Raw genomic sequence first — 20,661 nt, 5'->3', positions numbered from 1 at the left:
TCCGCACTTCCTGATTTCACTCTGGAACGGCCTGCGCTCATTTTTAAGGTAGTGCCATTTTGTTCTGGAATCCCCCTACCAGGGGAAATACATTCCCTGCAGCTCCCCTTCTGATTCCTTTCACCTTTTCGATCCTTCAGCTGAGTCAGTCCTCAATATTTGCAGCACAATGGGATACAACAAAACAGATTTCTTCAATCCTTCTTCATAATATAAACCACTGTACTGTGTGTCACTGGCTGCACAGCTGGAATGGAGCACCAAACACTTCTGCGAAAAAAGCTATATTAACGTGTGATCCTTTTGACAAATTATCTCATCTTGGGCATGAAAATAACTGGAGGTACTTCCCAGTTCGAGTCGGCATTAGACCACTGACCACATACACTTGCACACGCAGGAGTTTTCAACTTAGAAATCGTAGAATCTGCACAGTGCAGAAGGAGGCCATTCAGCCCATTGAGTCAGCACTGTCCGGCTTCCTAGTCAGCTCCCTCCACCCCTTCCCCAGTCCTAGGCACTTCGAGGCAGCAGCGCGAACCGCTCTGCCACTGCGTCGCCCCCTTCAACCAAGGCGGATTGTTTTGTGTAACCACGGAAAGGAATGGGTTAATTAGGGGTAGTCAGCATGGCTTTGTCAGATGGAGGTAGTGCCTAACAAATTTGATCGAATCTTTTGAAAATGTGATCTTGTGCACGTGGATGAGGCAAGTGCAGTTGACGTAGTTTTTTTTTAAGCAAAGCCTTTGACAAGGTCCTACATGGGAGACTGACTGAGAAAGTTGAAGCACAGGGAAATCTGACAAGATGGATCAGGGGCTGGCTAAGCGATAGGACACAAAGGGTGGTGGTAGAAGGATGTTTGAGTAACTGGAGGCTGATGTCCAGTGGCGTACCACAAGGTTCAGTGCTGGGACCCTTATTGTTTGTTATAGATATAAATAATAGAGATGATAGTGCTAGAGGAAATGATAAACAAGCTTGTAGACAGCTCCAGGATTGGCAGAGTGGTTAGTATTGAAGATCGTAAGATACAGGAAGATAGAGGTGGGTTGGTCAGATGAGCAGAGAAGACAGTATTTAACCCTGATAAGTGCAAGGTGATTCAACTTGGAAGAAGCAAGATGATGTTGTTTAATGAATGGCAGGACACCAGGAAGCTCAGAGGAACAGATGGATCTGGGATACTTATTCACAGATTCCCAAAGGCGGCAGGACAGGTGAAAAGGGTAGTTAAGGTGGCAAATGGGACACTTGCTTTCAGCAACTGTGTTATAGAGTAGAAGAATGTTGGATATGTTGGAGCTGTACAGAGCATTGGTTAGGCCACAGCTGGAATACTGTGTGCACCTCACTACAGGAAGGATGTGATACCACCAGAGGGGTACAATGGAGATTCACCAGGATGCTGCCTGGGATGGAGCGTTTGAGCTATAAGGAGGAGCTTGACAGGCTTAGTTTGTTTATTCTAGAGGAGAGGAGGTGGAGCAGGGGGCGGGGGGACATAGAGTCATAGAATCTGCAGTGCAGGAGACCATTCAGCCCATCAAATCTGCACCAACAACAATCTACCTAGGTCTTATCCCCAAAATTCCACATATTTACCCTCCTAATCCCCTGACACTAAGGGGCAATTTGGTATGGCCAATCAACCTAAGTAGTCATGATGTGGAGATGCCAGCGTTGGACTGGGGTAAACGCTGTAAGAAGTCTGACAACACCAGATTTGAGTCCAACTGATTTATTTGATGGTAAACTCACAAGCTTTCGAGGTGAAACTCCATCAGGTGAAACCCTCTCCACCGATTCACCTGATGAAGAGTTAAACCGCGAAAGCTTGCGAGTTTACTATCAAATAAATGGGTTGGACTTAAACCTGGTGTTGTCAGACTTCTTACAATCAACCGAACCCACACATCTTTGGTGTGGGAGGAAATCAAAGCACCTGGAGGAAACCCACGCAAATATGGAGAGGACATGCAAACTCCACACACAGTGACCCCAGGGCGGAACTGAACCCGGGTCCCTGGCGCTATGAGGCAGCACTGCTGACCACTGTACCACTGTGCCGTTGGGGCAGTTTGATTGAGGTGTATAAGATTATGAGGGGTATGGACAGGGTGAGAAGGGAGCCTTGGTTCAGGGGTCACTCATGCGGGGGCACAGTTTTCGAGTGAGAGGCAGGAGATTCAGAGGGGATTTGAAAAAAGGAATTGCACTCAGAGGGTGGTGGGAATCTGGAACGCGCTGCCTGGGAAGGTAGTGGAGGATGAACACTTAAAGCATCTACAAGGATATGGGACAAGTGCTGGAAAATGAGATTAGCATGACTTTAGTGGTAGTTATTGTCGGTGCAGACTCGATGGGCCGAAGGGCCTTTTCTGCACTCTAAGTATGACCCTATCTTCCCCTTTGTAGAAAGAGAACTGGACACAGAATAATCACATTTCTCCAAGAACTGTCTCTTAATTAAACGTCTGTGGCGCAACTTATTCCAATACTTCTGTATTCCAAGTAACAAAACTAAATAGATCTCCCCGTCAATTTGCTCCACTTCTGTGAAAGCACAGCCACTTTCAGTGGGTGATTCCGTACAGATCAATACCCCTCCAGTACTCCATCCCACAGCCCACACATCCAGGTAATAAGCACTGGCAGACATTCTGAGCTGAGGAGGGAGTACACGTAAGCACAGGCGTGTTTTTAATCAGATATCCACCTTGACTGACTGCCCCAGTATGTAGCAGAGTCACTGAGCTTAACTCAGCGACCTGGGGAGAGGCTGGGAGTCGAACCTGAGCGCGTCCCTGTCCATACCTCACCAGGTGGCTGGCGCATCCGGTCACATTAACTCACAATGATAACTGTGACTACTCAGCAAAAGCAGGCCAAAAAGCTGGAATGTGATTTATGCTGAGCCCCAGTTGTTTATTTCGGACGCCCTTCTGCTACGTCGCATCGCCCTGCTGGGCCACGTTACTAAAATTGGATCGCAACTTTTTTAGAAAATGTATTCCATTATTAGCATCGCAGGACAAGTGGAGAAACAGCTTTGCAGCCTTGATACCCCATATAACAAGCTTCATCCCAACAGTGCGTTGCGAGGCACCACCAGATAACGGTTAAGCCACGACTAGAGTGGAACTGAGGGATTAAAATTAAACCAAGGCCACTATCTCATTCAGGCAACTGGCAGATAAGAGGAGGAACACAGGCAGATAGCCTGCCCACCTGTTCAATGACAACAGGTCAACAAAGTCAGGGCAAAAATGATACGTAAGTAGATATTCTACTGACTCTCAGTTAGACTGCATTTTCTTAAAGAAAGATTTCAATTCTCAAGTTAGGGGTCAGTCGTTGAGCTGGAGTACTGTGTGCAATTCTGGTCGCCACATTACAAGGAGGATGTGAACACACTGGCGGGTATACAGAGGAGATTTACCTGGATATTGCCTGGGATGGAACATTTAACCTATGGAAAGAGGTTGGATTGGCTTGGGTTATTTTCATTGGAGCAGAGAAGGCTGAGGGGTGACCTGACCGAGGTGTACAAAATTATGAGGGACAGGGACAGGATGGACATGGAGCAGCTGTTCCCCTTAATTGAAGGGTCAGTTACGAGGGGACACAAGTTAAAAGTGAGGGGGTGGGAGGTTTAGGGGTGATTTGAGGAAAAACAATTTTATTCAGAGGGTGGTGAGGGTCTGGAATGCGTTGCCTGGGAGGGTGGTGGAGGTGGGATGCCTCACATCCTATAAAAAGTACCTGGATGAGTACCTGGCACACCATAACATTCAGGGCTATGGGCCAGGTGCTGGCAAGTGGGATTAGGTGGGCAGGTCAGGGCATTCCATGCATTGGTAAAGACTCGATGGGCCGAAGGGCCTCTTCTGCACTGTAGGATTCTGTTTGATTTTCATTTCCTGGTGACAGTTCAAGTGGCCTGAATGCAAAAATTGCCCAGATATACCTCAATATGACACACATCTTCCGCTACCCAATGCCAACACTATCCTTCAGCATCTCCTTGGGCAGTTCAACGCACGAATTCAAGTCGAAGGAAAGTCAACTGACATTTGAGATTTGTTGAAGCTATCTTTGCACTTTGCTGTCTGGCTTCTCTTGCAACATCCGCTGGGAATCTTTTCGGAAAGGATGCAACCCCTCTGAAAATTCAACACAATTATCCTGAACTGCCTAACGAGCCTGCATTCTCTTTCACACGCACTCTGCGTGGGAGACAGTAAAATATGCTCATTTTCATGATTCATAGAATCCCTGCAGCGCAGAATGAGGTCATCTGGTCCATCAAGTCTGCACCAACTCTCCGAAAGAACATCCTAGCCAGGCCCACCCCCACCTAACCCCCTGCATTTGGTAGTCATGATGTGCAGATGCCGGCGTTGGACTGGGGTGACGGCTGATCCACCTAATCTACGCACCCTTAACCACAGATCCAGCCTTCTCCTGCATTGCAGTCAATGATCCCTTTATTGTACAAGCAGACAAGATGCTCTCGATTTTATTTTGAATGTTCTCATTTTTTCCTGAAGATATGGGATTCCCCTTACACCCTCAGCGCAATGCTGAATTCCCCATGCACAGATCAGCCCAGAACGGGAGTTCCGCAAACGACTTGACTGTATGTTGAGGACAGATGTGTGCAAGACCCAGATTTCATGTGGCGATAGTGACCAAGGAGTGGGAGCATTTGCTGACTCTGTGTCCAGGAGCAATGAGATCATTTATTGCACCAGTAACATAATCCCATCTGAAATCAGTTAATGACAAAGAGTAACTCATCATATACAGTAACATCTCAGGCTGTTCAGCCAACTGAGTGTTTTGTTTTGAATACATACAGTTGGGCGAGAGGGAGGGGCGGGTCAAGGAGCAGGGACACAGTGGCGTAGTGTTAATTTCACTGCAGTACTAATCCAGAAACCCACACTAATGCTTTGGGTTTCTATCCCACCACTTGTCTAAAAAAAACCCCATCTGATTCACTGATGAACATGAAACCATTGTCGATTGTCAGAAAAACCCACCTGGTTCACTAATATTCTTTAGGGAAGGGAATCTGCCGTCCTTACCCGGTCTGGCCTACATGTGACACACAGCAATGTGACTGATTGTTAACTGCCCTTCTGAAATGGCTCAGCAGGTCACTCAGTTCAAGGGACAATTAGGGACGGGCATCAAATGCTGGTCCAGCCAGCGACCCCCACAGAATTTTTTTAAAAATCAGTTTTTGGTGATGGTGGTTGAGGGGCAGATTAGGGCCAGGATACGAGGATAAATCCCGGCTTTTCGCTGAATCGTGTCTCCGTGTCCTTCCTCCGGGTGCTCCGGTTTCCTCCCACAGTCCGAGAGACGTGCTGGTTAGGTGCATTGGCCGTGTTAAATTCTCCCTCAGTGTACCCGAACAGACAGAGTGTGATGTCTAACAAAGAACAATACAGCACAGGAACCTCCGGCCCTCCAATCCTGCACCGATCATATATTCCTAACTGGACCATCCGTTTGTATCCCTCTATTCCCAGTCTGTTCATGTGGCTATCTAAATAAGTCTTAAATGATCCTAGTGTGTCTGCCACCTTGCTTGGCAGTGCATTCCAGGCCGCCACCACCCTCTGTGTAAAATACATCCCCCGCATATCTGTATTTGTATTGAACATTACCCCCCCTTACCTTGAACTTGTGATCCCTTGTGTTTGTCAAAACTGTTTGATTATGGGATTTTCACAGTAACTTCATTATATTATTAATGTAAGCCTACTTGTGACACCACAAATAAACTTTAACTTTAACATATCCAACCTTACGTACACCTGAGAAACTAGGCAGGACCTTGGTTTAAAATCTCTTCAGAAACATGCGTCAGTGCAGACTCGATGGGCTGAAGGGCCTCTTGTGCACTGAGCTTTTCTGTGAACACACTGCAGCACTCCCTCTGTGACACTAAAGATTATACCCAGGACGGAGTCAGACAAGTACTACATAAAACCTTGCAGTGAGTGTGGTGCAAGGAATGAAACTAACGGACCAGGATACAAAGATAGAACCTGAAACTAAAAGATAATTGGAGTTCTACAAGCACGCACTATCCTCTTAAAAATAAGCCAGGCCTGAAGGGCACAGCCCCTATTTCTCAGGATAAGGATAAACCTGAGAATACAACCTTAAGGGGAAATAACCTTACTGGAGTTACCGTCACATTAAAGAGATTAACAGATCATTGGAGCTGCTGCAATCCTTATGCAGGCCTGAATTGAAGTTTATTTCTAGACCAGTTACTGGGCCTCAATGTAACTGCTTTCATTTCCAAATGAGGTTAGATGACTATTTTGTGCAATGAGTGCGTCACAGTCTTACCACCATTTTTAGATTTTGCCTGTCCAACTCCAGCCCCACCTCCTTCAAACCACCCACCCATCCGAGAGCTGGCATTTACAGTGCCTTCCAGACTTCGATTTCTTGATTGATTTTTGCTCTGTCTTAATAAAGTTTATTTATTAGTGTCACAAGTAGGCTTACATTAACACTGCAATGAAGTTACTGTGAAAATCCCCCTAGTCGCCACACTCCTGTTCGGATACACTGAGGGAGGGTTGAACACGGCCAATCCACCTAACCCGCACGTCTTTCAGGCTGTGGGAGGAAACCAGAGCACCCAGAGGAAACCCACGCAGACACGGGGAGAACGAGCAGACTCTGCACAGAGCAGTGACCCAAGGTGGGAATTAAACCGAGCTCCCTGGCACTATGGGGCAGCAGTGCTAACCACTGTGTCACCGTATGCCACTGTTAGTCCCGCCTGACACTAAGGGGCAATAAAGCATGGCTAATCAACCTAACTTGCACATCTTTGGACTGTGGGAGGAAACCAGAGCACCTGGAGGAAACCCACTCAGATATGGGGAGAACGTGCACACTCCACACAGACAGTGACCCGAGCCGAGAATTGAACCTGGGTCCTTGGTGACGTGAGGCAGTTGTACTAACCACTATGCCACCGTGCAGCCCTGTCCCTGGCTGTCTTTTTCGGATGATTCTTTTGTTGACACTTGCGTTTTGATCAGATGTCCTGACTCATAGCATAATCAGACCCAAAAATAGGAATGGCTCTTCAGAACCAGAGAAACCACGTATAAGAACATAAGAACATAAGAAATAGGAGCAGGAGTAGGCCATCTAGCCCTTCGAGCCTGCCCCGCCACTCAATAAGATCATGGCTGATCTGTTGTGGCTCAGTTCCACTTTCCCGCCCTCTCCCCATAACCCTTAATCCCCTCTCTTATCAAGAGCCCATCAACCCGCTTCTTAAAAATATTTAGCGAGGCAGCCTCCACCACTTCAACGGGCAGAGAATTCCAGAGATTCACCACCCTTTGAGTGAAGAAGTTCCTCCTCAACTCCGTTCTAAACCGCCTCCCCTTTATCTTGAGGCTGTGCCCCCTAGTCCTACTGTCTTTTTTGAGCGGGAAGAGTCTCTCCACCTCTATCCTATCCATCCCATTCATCATCTTATACGTCTCAATGAGATCTCCCCTAATTCTTCTAAACTCTAACGAGTACAAGCCTAGTTTATTCAGCCTCTCCTCATAGCTCAATCCCCGCAACTCCGGTATCAGCCTAGTAAACCTCCTCTGCACTCCCTCCAGGGCCAAAATATCCTTGCGCAGGTGCGGCGCCCAAAACTGCACACAGTACTCCAGCTGCGGCCTCACCAATGCCCTATACAGCTGCAGCAAGACCTCCCTACTTTTATATTCAATCCCCCTCGCTATGAAGGCCAGCATCCCATTCGCCTTCCTGACCACCTGCTGCACCTGCAAGCTGGGTTTTTGCGACTCATGCACAAGGACCCCGAGGTCCCTCTGCACCATCGCCTGCTGCAGTTTTTCGCCACGTAAGTAATAGTCCTTCCTACCATTCTTCCTACCAAAGTGGACCACCTCACACTTGCCAACATTAAATTCCATTTGCCATTTCCTGCCCCATTCGCCCAGCCTATCTAGATCCTTCTGCAGACTCTCCACACCCTCCGCACAATTTGCCTTTCCCCCAATCTTGGTGTCATCAGCAAATTTCGACACCCTGCACTCGGTTCCCTCCTCCAGATCATCTATATAAATGGTAAATAGCTGAGGCCCCAGCACCGACCCCTGGGGCACCCCACTAGTCACTAACCGCCAATCCGAATAGCACCCATTGACCCCCACTCTCTGCCTCCTATTTGACAACCAATCCTCTATCCACGCTAACACCCTACCCCCAACTCCATGTCCCCTGACCTTCTGCAATAACCTCTTGTGAGGTACCTTGTCAAACGCCTTCTGAAAATCCAGAAAGACCACATCCACCGGCTCTCCTCTATCCACTGCCCTAGACACATCCTCATAGAACTCCAGTAAATTTGTCAGACACGACTTCCCTTTAATGAAACCCTGTTGCGTCCGCCCTATCAAGCAATTCCCTTCAAGATGCCTCGCAATTTCCTCCTTAATGACGGATTCTAACATTTTACCTACCACAGACGTTAAACTAACCGGCCTATAATTCCCCGCCTTTTGCCTGGCACCCTTCTTAAACAACGGCGTAACATTAGCCGTTTTCCAATCTTCCGGCACTTCCCCGGAATCCAGCGACGTCTGGAAAATAACCACCAAAGCATCCACTATAACCTCCGCCATTTCTTTCAGAACCCTCGGATGCATTCCATCCGGTCCTGGGGACTTGTCCACAATCAGCCCCTCCAGTCTGTCGAGCACCACCTCTCTAGTAACAGTAATGTCATTGAGACCCTCCATTCCTACCACCTTTCCATCGCTAACACCCGGCAAATTATTCACGTCCTCCTCCGTGAAGACAGAAACAAAAAAGTTATTCAAGACATATAAAGATTAGATCCACGTTCCCACCAATCTGCAGATATCACAAGGTACGGATATCAAATCTTTAAAAGACGGGTCCTTACGTAGCATTGTTCACAACCAGCAGATGTTTTAAAGTGTTCTAAGGTCTAGTAAACACTTGTTGAAATATCAGTCACTAGCTATAACGTAGAAAATGCAGCAACTAATTTGTACACAGCATATTCCCACAAAAGGCATGTGATAATGACTACTTCACTTGCCTTTGCGCTGTTGATTAAGGGGTAAATAGTGACCAGACCACCAGGGGATAACTACCCTGCTCTTTGAAAGGGCGCCATGGGATCTCAAACACCCCACACGAGGGGCCAGAAAGGGTTTCATCAGAAAGGCCTCCAGCACTCCCTTAGCCTCCAGTGATGCTCAGACACTGCAGTGAGATTTGAACTCGAGCGTCTGACTCAGGAGGCTACAGTGCTACCAACACAGCCACAGCTAACGCACCTTGGGTTTATCCAATAACCTGGCAACAAGGCAGGGAGCAGCACTTAACGAGATGGCAGATGCACAAAAACAAGCGAGACATCACCGAAGAAAGCCCAAGGCCGAGGGTTATAGGTAAGCCTAGTAATCTCTAAGGTAGGGACACATTCGGCACAACTTTGTGGGCCAAAGTGCCTTATTGTGCTGTAGTTTTTCTGTTTTGACTTCCGTTGCGAGTCTTTGAGAAGCTCGTGGGTGCTGCTCCCTTAAAGTCATTATACATCACTGCGGAAATGTTTCATCCGAACTTCCCCACCCCCCACTTTCCATTGCCAGCCAACACGGACGTAGCTTTGGGAAGTATCCGCCCGCACACACTGCCTGGGCACAGCAATTGGCTTGGTGCCATCAAGATTAATTGAGAGACGTGCTTAAAAGATTTTAAAGCAAGGGATTTTATATGCCATCTCAAAAATGTCCCACTCTGCCTCATAAAAGCTGACATACTTTGAATTACAGACAGAATTATGAAGGTAAATGCAGCTGCCGTTTTGCATATAGCAAGGTGTTGTGACAACACTGTGCCTTTAACAAATGTCTATCCTTCTGCAGGATGTTTTGAGTTGTCCCTGGCATTTTATCGGAGCCGTTCTATCTGCAACCAGTATCCTTTATTGTTAGTGAAGCAGTATAATTGACATCATGTTTGTTTTAATCTGAACTAATGCAGTGTTCTGTTGTTTTAGCGCTCCCCTGGGATTGCAGAGTAGCGCATGATTGGGGTGATTGACGGGTCAGGTCATATGACTGGAGACAGCAAGCTTTCACAGAGGATTCCAGCTTAGTATTTTTCAGATGCTGTTTGGACAAGAGAGAGGGAGGGAGAGAGTGAGAAAGCAGCATCTCCTGTTTCCCTCTCTAGAGTTGGAGATTCTGCTGTCTGAATGTCGCTGTTTAGGAAGCTGCAGAGAAAGACATCCTTTTCGGTATCTGAAGTCTGAAAACTGCTGTTTGGATTTGTCTATAGGGTGTTAAAAACTGGAAATCTAGTATCATGTGAGCATACATGTTTTAATGCTAACTAATTCTGAGAAAAGGTGTGTAATTGTGGGGTATTGCTTTTAAACTGGAACAAGAGATAGCTAGCTGTTAAGAATTGTACCTGCGTCATAATTAAGTCTTGTAATTGGTATAAGTTATGCTAAAATTGTCTGTTATATTTTAACTGCGTTCTTAAATAAACTTTGTTTGATAAGAGCTTCCTAGTGGGTGACTTGAATCATATCCAGAAACACCCTGTGCTCACTTATGCCACAACATGGGGCAGCAACAGTGGTTAGCACCACTGCCTCACAGTGCCAGGGACCCAGCTTGGCTCAGCGTGTGTGGAGTTTGCACATTCTCCGTGTCTGTGTGGGTTTCCTCCGAGCGTTCCGGTTTCCTCCCATAGTCCAAAGATGTGCAGGTCAGATGGACTGGCCATGCTTAATTGCTCCTTAGTCTCAGGGGGCTAGCTAGGGTAAATGCATGGGGTTATGGGGATAGGGCCTGGATGGGATTGTGGTCGATGCAGACTCGATGGGCCGAATGGCTCCTTCTGCACTGTAGGGCAGAATTTAGGATCTGAGCTAACTTCACAAAACGCCTCAGCGTTCCTGGCCTGGGTCTTAACCGTGTTCTCTGAAGGAGAACACCCTCATTCCTTCAAAAGTGTCATGGGATCTCGAACATTCGTCTCAAACACTGAAGGAGACAGACTGGACTTTTCACGACATAGCGGGGTTGCGTGTTCAGTTTTTTTTCATTCTTTCATGGGATTTGCTGATAAGATTTGTTACCCATCCTAACTGCCCTTCACCAGAGTGGCCTGCTCTGCCAATTCAGAGAGTAGTTAACTGTAGTAAATCTGGAGACACACGTAAGACAGACTGGGTAAGGGTGACAGATTTCCTTCCCTAAACGACAATTGATGATGGTTTCATGGCTGACTGATTTCTCAATTTGATTAATTGATTAAAGGTCCACCAGCTGCCGTGGTGGGATTTGAATCCACGCCCTCAGACATTTTCCTGGGACTCTGGATTACGAGTTCAGTGACACCACCATCGACAAGCAGGAATTGAGACCCTGATTACTGACAATAAGGCGAGAGCTAACACACCCAAGGAAATGAATCTCCAAGCTTCAAACAGCATTTCCAGGGTTCAGATATCAAACCTCAAGGCTTACATCTGAAAAGCTCAATGCGACATATCGCCAGAACAATAAACTTTCATTCAGTAATCCTCTGCAACATAGTGCACAACTGCTCCATTCCTCTTAACTGCAGCATGGGTGTTTAATACAGCTGCCTCACGCCACGGACCCGGGTTCGATTCCCGGCTTGGATCACCATCTGTACGGTGTCTGCATGCTCTCCCCATGTCTGCATGGGTTTCCTCCAACAGTCCAAAAGACGGGCTGATTAGATGCACTTGCCGTGCTAAATTCTCCCTCAATGTACCCAAACAGGCACCGGAGCATGGCAACTAGGGAATTTTCACAGCAACTTCATTGCAGTGTTAACATTACCCTACTGGTGACACTAGCAAATAAATTTAAAAAGAAATTAAATTTAATTAAAAATTTAAATTTCGTTAATCTTCCGAAGATTACGAGAAGATTTACAGGGAGGCACGCCAGAGGGGTGGGATCATAGATTTCATTCAAAGTAACTCTCCCAGTACAAATCAAACTATATTTGCAAAAACTATTTTCATAGAATCCCGACAGTGCAGAAGGAGGCCATTTGGCCCACTGAGCCTTCACCAACTGTCCCAATCACTGTAATCCCATATATTTATCCTACTAATCCCTCTAACCTATGCATCCTGCAACACTTAAGGGACAATTTAGCATGGCCAATCCACCTAACCCGCACATCTTTGGTGCGTGGGAGGAAACCGGAGCACACGGAGGAAACCCACGCAGACATGGAGGAGAACGTGCAAAATCCACACAGTCACCCAAGCCAGGAATCGAACCCAGGTCCCTGGAGCTGACAGGCAGCAGTGCTAACCACTGTGCCACCTAATGAATTCAAATTCCACCAGCTGCCGTGGCAGGATTCAAACCTGGGTCCCCATAACGTGAGCTGAGTTTCTGAATTAATATTCCAGCGATAATAACAAAGTGAATTTTCCAATAGGGTCCTGCCAAGATGGGTCACAGCATTATCACCAGCTCCAGGCACAGACGAGAACAACTGAGTTGCTTTCAGTGGAAAGTGAGTACTCTATTTCTCCACGGTTAGGCAGCTCTGGGTTACAATACAAACCGAGCTTCCCCTCTTTCCCATTTAAGTGCAGCATGTGGAGTGAAATGCGTAAACTACAGCTCAGAACCAGTCCATTCCGTCCAAAGGAGCTGTACTAGTACTTGCACTCCAAATGACACGCCTCCCAAATCAATACCCCTCTCCCCCAGATCTACCTTCTTAATTGCATCTAGACCAGTGACCCCAATCACTCTGCTTTGGCAAGTTCCACATTCAAAAAGCGCCGTGTTAAGGGGCTTCTCCTGAATTTTTTGAATGATTTTAGTGACTCTCTTATATTTACTTCCCCTAGTTTCAGACTCCCCACCCACACACACAAAAACATCACTGCTGCCTCCACCCGATCAAACCCCCTTCATAATTTTAAACAAATCTCACCTGCCAGGCTTCTCAATCCTAACGAAAAGATCCCCAAAAGCCTGTTCAATCTTTCCTTGCGGATGTATAATGTCGTGACGTAAAGAACAACATTTAGTACCTCACCAGTTATCTGCATTATAACACTAAAATCGGTACAGGATAGGGCTGAGAGGGTGCAGAGATCCGAGAGCCGTGGGACTGGAGGTGGTTACGGAGGTGAGGAGGGGCGAGGGCTTTGAAAACATCGATGAGGATTTTAAACTCAAGGAGCAGCTAAACCAGGAGCCAATGTGGTGCATGGAACTCTGCGCAAATAAGGACATAGTCAGCAGAGTTTTAGGAACTGATTGAAACTGAGCAGATCGCTTGTTCTGAGTGCGGGCAGATTTTGTGTTACTTGTCTCAGAGCCTAACAGGTAGCATTAACTTCACCTTGGAAGTGCCTGGAAAGCAAATGCGTCAACATCTCCACAAACTAAAATGCTGCCAGAAATGCACTGGCCCATCTCTTATTTGCTGCTGTTTTACTTACTCGAGAGGCCATTAAGCCGGTACGTGATTGTCCAACCTCCTCTCCAACCAGGCAAGCCAAAGGAGGAAGGACTGAGGCAAACGAGCATTCGGCAAGCCCAGAGAGCTCTTCCTCCCCTCGCAGGGGGAAGGTGGTTTCAGCCCCGGGTGTGAAACGCTCCCCACGCAGCTTCTTACTCCTTCCCCACCATATCTAACCTGACATCAGCCGCGCCTCCCCCCCCCCCCCCCTCTGATATCTCTCGGGCAGTCAGAGTGCATTTTTTTTTAAAAACGACCAGAGGGGGGAAAACCGTGTCCCTCAGAAAGGCTCCGTGGCTCGAGGATGTTTGGGATCCAGAAAAGAAAGGGAGGTTGACGGGGGGGGGGCGGGAGCAGAAAGTAGAAGTTGCAACCGTTTTAAAAACACGCACACAATCTCCTTTCAAAATGGTATCACCGCCTGCATTTAAAAACAAGGCGCCAAGCCACCTCCAGTAATGACTGTTACTTACGTGGCATGATTCCCTGGCTGGCCAGCTCCTCCCGTGTCCGTCGCTGCTGAAGCTTCAGCTGCAGTACTGTCGGAGGAAAAGGACAGACATGGTTAGTGCTGCCAGCGAGGACTACGAGTGAGTGAAGTAATCCCCCGCTGCTTTGAGAGGGTTCTCCATCTTAACCTTCACTTTTTTTTTGCAGAAGTGGTCACAGATTCTGCACTTCCTCCCAGCTGCTTGTCAAGTCGGAAACAGCGAAGGCAGCTCGCAATCTGGTAAGTGCGACAACGTCTTAACTATTCAACATTTTTTTTAAAAAATTGAGTTACTTTTCTAAAAAAAAATTGTAAAACATTTTGTCTTTAAGAGCGCGTCGCTTGTACGCAAACCACAAAACAGAAACGAGAGTCAGCCCGATTCCAGCGCCCTGCATAAACGCAAATCAGAAGCTTGACGGTCACAGATTACCATCAACTTCTTACACAATCCGCAAGATGGTGGGTAGAAGAGGTGACAGGGGTAGGGACTATAACTTCTCTCTACTCAAAGCCCTTCAAATGCTGCAGCTATTTCTTCAATACAGAGTTGAGGAGGAAATTCTTCTCCCAGGGGGTAGTGAATCTTTGGAATTCTCTGCCCATTGAAGCAGTGGAGGCTACCTCGTTAAATGTGTTTAAGTCACAGGTAGATAGATTTTTGACCAACAAGAGAATTAAGGGCTATGGGGAGCATGCGGGTGGGTGGAGCTGAACCACTGTCAGATCAGCCATGACCTTATTGAATGGCGGGGCAGGCTCAAAGGGCTAGATGGCCTCCTCCTGCTCCTATTTCTTATGTTCTTATGTTCTAATCCGAGGGTTTTACTGACTCCATTAAACTATGCATTGAGCCCATTCACATATCAGTCACCTTGCAGAGAACTTCCCAATTTCAACCCTCAGTTTGACTCTCAGCTGCAGTATTAACAATCATGCCTTAGTTCAAAACAGCAATCAACACTCACATTGGGCAGCACAGTAGCAGAGTGGTTAGCACTGCTGCCTCGCAGGGACCAGGGTTCGATTTCCGGCTTGGGTCACTGTCTGTGTGGAGTCTGCACATTCTCCCCATGTCTGCGTGGGTTTCCTCCCACAATCCAAAATTGTGCAGATTAGATTGACTGGTCATGCTAAACTGCCCTTGGGCGGAAACTAGCAGGATAAATACGTGGGGTTGCGGGGATAGTCTGCATGGGATTGTAGTTGGTACAGATTTGATGGGCCGAATGGCTTCCTCTGTACCGTGGGGATTCTATGATTCACCAAGTCCATAATGTTGGCATTACCTTGCATGCCACTGTAACATTGCCCTCTTGGTCAACTCCAAGACACCCTCCCCCTTGGTTCATTATTCAACCATGACCAAGTTAATGTCTCTCTGTGACCACTTCTCGTGTTTGAATCATTTACATCTCAAATGGCCCGAATTAGACGTCGCGTACAAAGGGTAGTTTGACCAGGGTGCCACAGCTCTCTCAGGCTTGCACAGCGTAACGTTCAGCACTTGACAGCTAAAAACACCAAGACTTTTCAAGCTTGTCATAATCTATTTCACCAGCATCTCGCACTCAACTTAAAAGCCAAGTAAGCATGCTCAAAGAGGTGATAAAAAGTGGGAGGAGGAGTTAGATGGATCATATGAAAAAGGGAAGACAGCTCGCCACAGCTTGTCATTCCAATCCAGTTTTCCTGCTCTGTTTACCAGGCAGCCACAGGAGGCAATCCCATTAGAACTTCAAGACCAACATAAATCTCTCGCCCTTAATCAACAAAATGCTTTATACGCTGGAATCTGGGACACAAATACAGGACCAAAATAATTCAAACTACAAAACGCTGGCCTCAGTTGATCCTAATTTTAAACTGAGTAAAAACATTTCCCCGTTTTGCATCTCAAATGAGCTGCAATTTGCACACCCAAACACAATTTATTTAAAACTTCAGTTTAAAATGTCAAACTGTGGAGAGATTCTTAACCAAGGGAAAGTCCAATAAAATGTTTACTTCCCAAAAGTTGGAGGGAAATGTAAAGCAGTGTTCAACTTTGAGATTCATTCTCCCCCACACAACGCCCCCTCACCCCACCCCCAAAACACCGTCTAGCCCTGGTTTTAGATGTGGCATTTGGATGGAAACTAGTGTGGGGAGGTGACAGCCGAGTGGTATTATCGCTAGACAATTAATCCAGAAACTCAGCTAATGTGCTGGGGACCTGGGTTCAAATCCCGTGACAGCAGATGGTGGAATCTGAATTCAATAAATATCTGGAATTAAGAATCTACTGAAGATCATGAAACAATTCTTGATTGTCAGAAAATCCCAGCAGGTTCACTAATATCCTTTAGGGAAGGAAATCTGCTGTCCTTACCCGGTCTGGCCTATGTGACTCCAGAGCGCAGCAATGTGGTTGACTCGCAATTGTCCTCTGAACAAGGGCAACGAGGGATGGGCAATAAATGCTGGCCCAGCCAGCGATGCCCATGTCCCATGAATGAATAAAAAAAGAAACTGCTCTCAACTTGCCCTTTCCTTCTGTTCAAAATCTCGATGTGAACAAAAGGAGGAAATCAAGCCTTCAAGAAAGAGGATAGCAAGAATTTGAAGCACTATTAGTGATCAGTCCTGTGGACAAAGCTTTAGGAGTAGTGTTCGCTTTAAAATAAAAACCATCCTGTTTGTATATTGAGAATTTATCATAGAGATATCCTACAGTACAGAGGGAGGCCATTCAGCCCACCAACAACAATCCCACCCCAGGCCTTATCCATTTGACCCCACATTTATCCCGCGAATCCCTCTAACCTACAAATCCCAGGACACCATGGGCAATTTAGCATGACCAGTCAACCTAACCTGCGCATCTAGGGACTGTGGGAGGAAACCGGAGCAAACTCACGCAGTTGACAGTACAATTCAAATGAACAAAAGCTTGGTAGAAGAAGTAGGTTTTAAGGAGTGTCTTGGAGGAACGAGGCAGAGAGATGCAGGGAAGCCATTGTCGAGTTTACAGCCTAGGGAACTGGTTACCTTTTGCTGTTTGATGTTGCTAACCCTGCATTTGAAATCCCCCCCGTCACCCTCTGCAAATATCCTCCACTCACTCTATTGTTCTGCTTTAAAAGGGAAACTTTGCGACAGTTAGCCGTCAGCCCTGATGATGTGGATCATAGCAATTGTTTGAATAGTCTGCTTGCTGTCAATGCTGGGGGGGTACAGGGGTTTACAGCTTAAGTGGGATTGTCATCAGCACAGGCTTGATGGGCTGAATGGCCTCCTCTTGTACTGTAAGGGTTCTATAATTCTAAATCCTGACAGGGCCTGAGCCACCCCACCTCACTGGCCGATGCACCGGTGACAATATTGTATTTTTATACAAATAGGTTAGACAAAAGCACTGTCGCCCTGATACTATCCTCAGTGGAATATCCTCACCACTCAGCTAACTGATCCCTCTAATACACATTTACCTTCTGGAAACTACCCGAATTCTTTTGCTCTGATGTGATACAAGAAAACAAAATGGCAATAACAAAATCCAGTTTCAAAAACAAGCTTGGGGAGTGAGTTCCAAGTCATCGAGCTGTTTGGACTTGGCTTGCAGACTAAGATGATCCAACACTGCCTCTTTCCCCCAGAAGGGTTCTTCACAACACAGTAAGAAGTCTGACAACACCAGGTTTAAGTCCAACCGATTTCAGTTGGACTTAAACCTGGTGTTGTCAGACTTCTTACTGTGTTTACCCCAGTCCAACGCCTGCATCTCCACATCTTCACAACACATCCAGAGCTCATTCATCTTACTGATTTTCACACAGCCCACAGGTTTCTATTCGGCATTCATCGAACAAAATGTTTTCCTTGGAAGGATTCCCTGGGCAGTGGTCCAAACAGAGATCAGGTAATGCTTCACTCCCACTGTTTGACATTCGTGCCTGCCCCTTCAGCGTTCTGACCTGCAGTGGGTGCAACTCACTCAGTGTATCCTACCCAAAAAAAAAATCTTTGACGGGATGAAGGAGGAGACAAGAGGGAGGAAGGGGTTGCACCTGTGTCAATACCACAGTCTCCTCAAATTACCAACTGCAGACTAGGATCAATCTGTCCAGATGGAACGTACACATTACCCAAATCAGGCTGTACTTAATTCCTCTGTGTAAACAGTCAATTGCTGGAATCCTTCTCTACACTACCTGTAATCACTGAGGGCATAAGTCAGTCAGGGGTCAGCTACGGGGGAATAACCAGTCTCTTTGAGAACAACCTGAGCCAAAGCAGGTGATAACATACAGTACCGAGAATGGTGTGCTCAGGTGCTGTGCAAAGCTCTTATCTGAATAAGGCAAACACCAAGAGTGCAGATAAAAGCAAATTACTGTGCATGCTCTACCCCATCTTGACCCCTTGGTTTTATTTAATTTTTAATTGTTCTTTACCTTATATTTCTTTATTGGCTTTCTTCATTTCTCTCCACCAACAACCCCCCCCCACCAACTCTTTCCCACTATTTCCTCCCCACTTTTCTTAACTTTTAGAAGAAACCCAACAGTGCAGGAGGCCATTCTGTCCTTCGAGTCTGCATCAACCAGGATGCCACCCAGGCCCTAACCCCTCGTATTCACCCTGCTAATCCACCTGACCCTAGAGTAAATTTATCATCGCCAATCCGCCTAACCTGCACATCTTTGGACTGTGGGAGAAACCGGAGCACCCGGAGGAAACCCACGCAGGCATAGTGAGAATGTGAAAACTGCACACAGACCCGAGGCTGGAATTGAACCCGGGTCCGTGGTGCCATGTGGCTGCAGTGCTAACCACTGTGCCGCCTTCTTTGCATCCCTCTTCCTCAATTTTCCTCTCTCCCACCCATCTCCCCCCTCCCCCACAATCTTCATCCATCAGCTTACCCTCTGATTCTTTGTCCATTGGCCATTCGCACCTGCTAGTCTCTCTATGGGCTGCCATTAGCAGCTTTTCCCCCGGTTTCTGTGGCTCCGGCTCATCTTTCATTCCTCCCCCTGCAGTATAAATATCTCCCACTTTGTGCCTTTTAGCTTTGACAAAGGACCATCTGGACTCAAAACGTCAGCTCTTTTCTCTCCTTACAGATGCTGCCAGACCTGCTGAGATTTTGCAGCATTTTCTCTTTTGGTTTAAGGGTGCAAATAGTTGGGGTGACTAAAAGCTGGATTACAGGGGATATTGAGGACTTGGTCAGGAAGAAGAGAGAGGCAGGTGTGACCTGACAAAGGAACAGCATTTCTGAAAGCTTATGGGATTACTATCAAATAAACTGGTTGGACTTTAACCTGGTGTTGTGAGACTTCTTAGGGTGGATTGGCCGTGCTAAATTCTCCCTCGGTGTACCCAAACAGGCGCCGGAGTGTGGCGGCTAGGGGATTTTCACAGTAACTTCATTGCAGTGTTAACGCAAGCCCACTTGTGACACTAACAAACAAACTTAATAACATAGCAGCATCATGCGTGGCGATGGGGGTTGAGGGAGGGGAAGAGGGAGTGATGGAAGTGTATCTAAACAATGATACTCCATTTATTGATGTGCCTGCCACAGGTCAATGGACAGGCCAGTGTTTACCCATTTACCAATTTTCTATGTTTAGTGATCATTGTATGGTGGAGTTTCTGGTGCAGATGGAGGAGGAGAAAGTGGGTTCCCGGACACGCGTCCTTTGTTTGAATAGAGGGGAGTATGGTAGGATGAGAGAAGAATTGGCAAATGTGGACTGGGGGAGCGCGTTGGAAGGTAGGTCTGCTGAGGAGCAGTGGAGGATCTTTAAGGAGATCTTTCTTGGTGCTCAGCAGAAATTTATTCCGATGGTTAAAAAGGACAGTAGGAAGAGAGGTAATAAGCCGTGGATAACGAAGGAGGTGAAGGAAAGTGTTAAATTAAAAGCGGAGGAATTTAGAGTAGCTAAGAGCAGTGGGCGAGAAGAGGATTGGGAAAGGTTTAAATGTCAACAAAGATTGACAAAAAAGTTGATAAAGGAGGGTAGAAGAAGCTATGAAGCTGGGCTAGCGCTTAATATAAAAAAGGATAGCAAGACTTTTTATAAATATATAAAAAGGAAGAGACTGGCTAGGGTGAACGTTGGTCCCTTAGAGGATGAGAAAGGGGACCTAGTGGTAGGGGATGGGGATATGGCTAAGGTCTTCAATAACTTTTTTGTTTCTGTCTTCACAGAGGAGGACGTGAATAATTTGCCGGGTGTTAGCGATGGAAAGGTGGTAGGACTGGAGGGTCTTAATGACATTACTGTTACTAGAGAGGTGGTGCGTGACAGACTGGAGGGGCTGATTGTGGACAAGTCCCCAGGACCGGATGGAATGCATCCGAGGGTTCTGAAAGAAATGGCGGAGGTTATAGTGGATGCCTTGGTGGTTATTTTCCAGACGTCGCTGGATTCCGGGGAAGTGCCGGAAGATTGGAAAACGGCTAATGTTACGCCGTTGTTTAAGAAGGGTGCCAGGCAAAAGGCAGGGAATTATAGGCCGGTTAGTTTAACGTCTGTGGTAGGTAAAATGTTAGAATCAGTCATTAAGGAGGAAATTGCGAGGCATCTTGA

The 20,661-nt window shown here is 46.8% G+C and overlaps 1 protein-coding gene across 3 annotated transcripts in view; it reads right to left on the bottom strand.

Annotated features, from left to right (window-relative positions):
• The window catches only part of LOC145361486 (myocardin-related transcription factor A-like), a 239,758-nt gene that overhangs the window by 96,832 nt on the left and 122,265 nt on the right, over positions 1–20,661 (bottom strand). For all 3 annotated transcript variants that reach the window (XM_080217297.1, XM_080217298.1, XM_080217299.1), the window contains one exon: positions 14,061–14,126. In XM_080217297.1, the coding sequence (XP_080073423.1) occupies positions 14,061–14,126 (66 nt within the window). The remainder of the gene's footprint in view (positions 1–14,060; positions 14,127–20,661) is intronic.

Source organism: Carcharhinus amblyrhynchos, chromosome 35 (genome assembly GCF_965287045.1).
Source record: "Carcharhinus amblyrhynchos chromosome 35, sCarAmb.v2.hapA, whole genome shotgun sequence".
Lineage (NCBI taxonomy): Eukaryota > Metazoa > Chordata > Chondrichthyes > Carcharhiniformes > Carcharhinidae > Carcharhinus > Carcharhinus amblyrhynchos.
The sequence above is the reverse complement of the archived record's forward strand: the minus strand, read 5'-3'. Positions and strand labels throughout refer to the sequence as shown.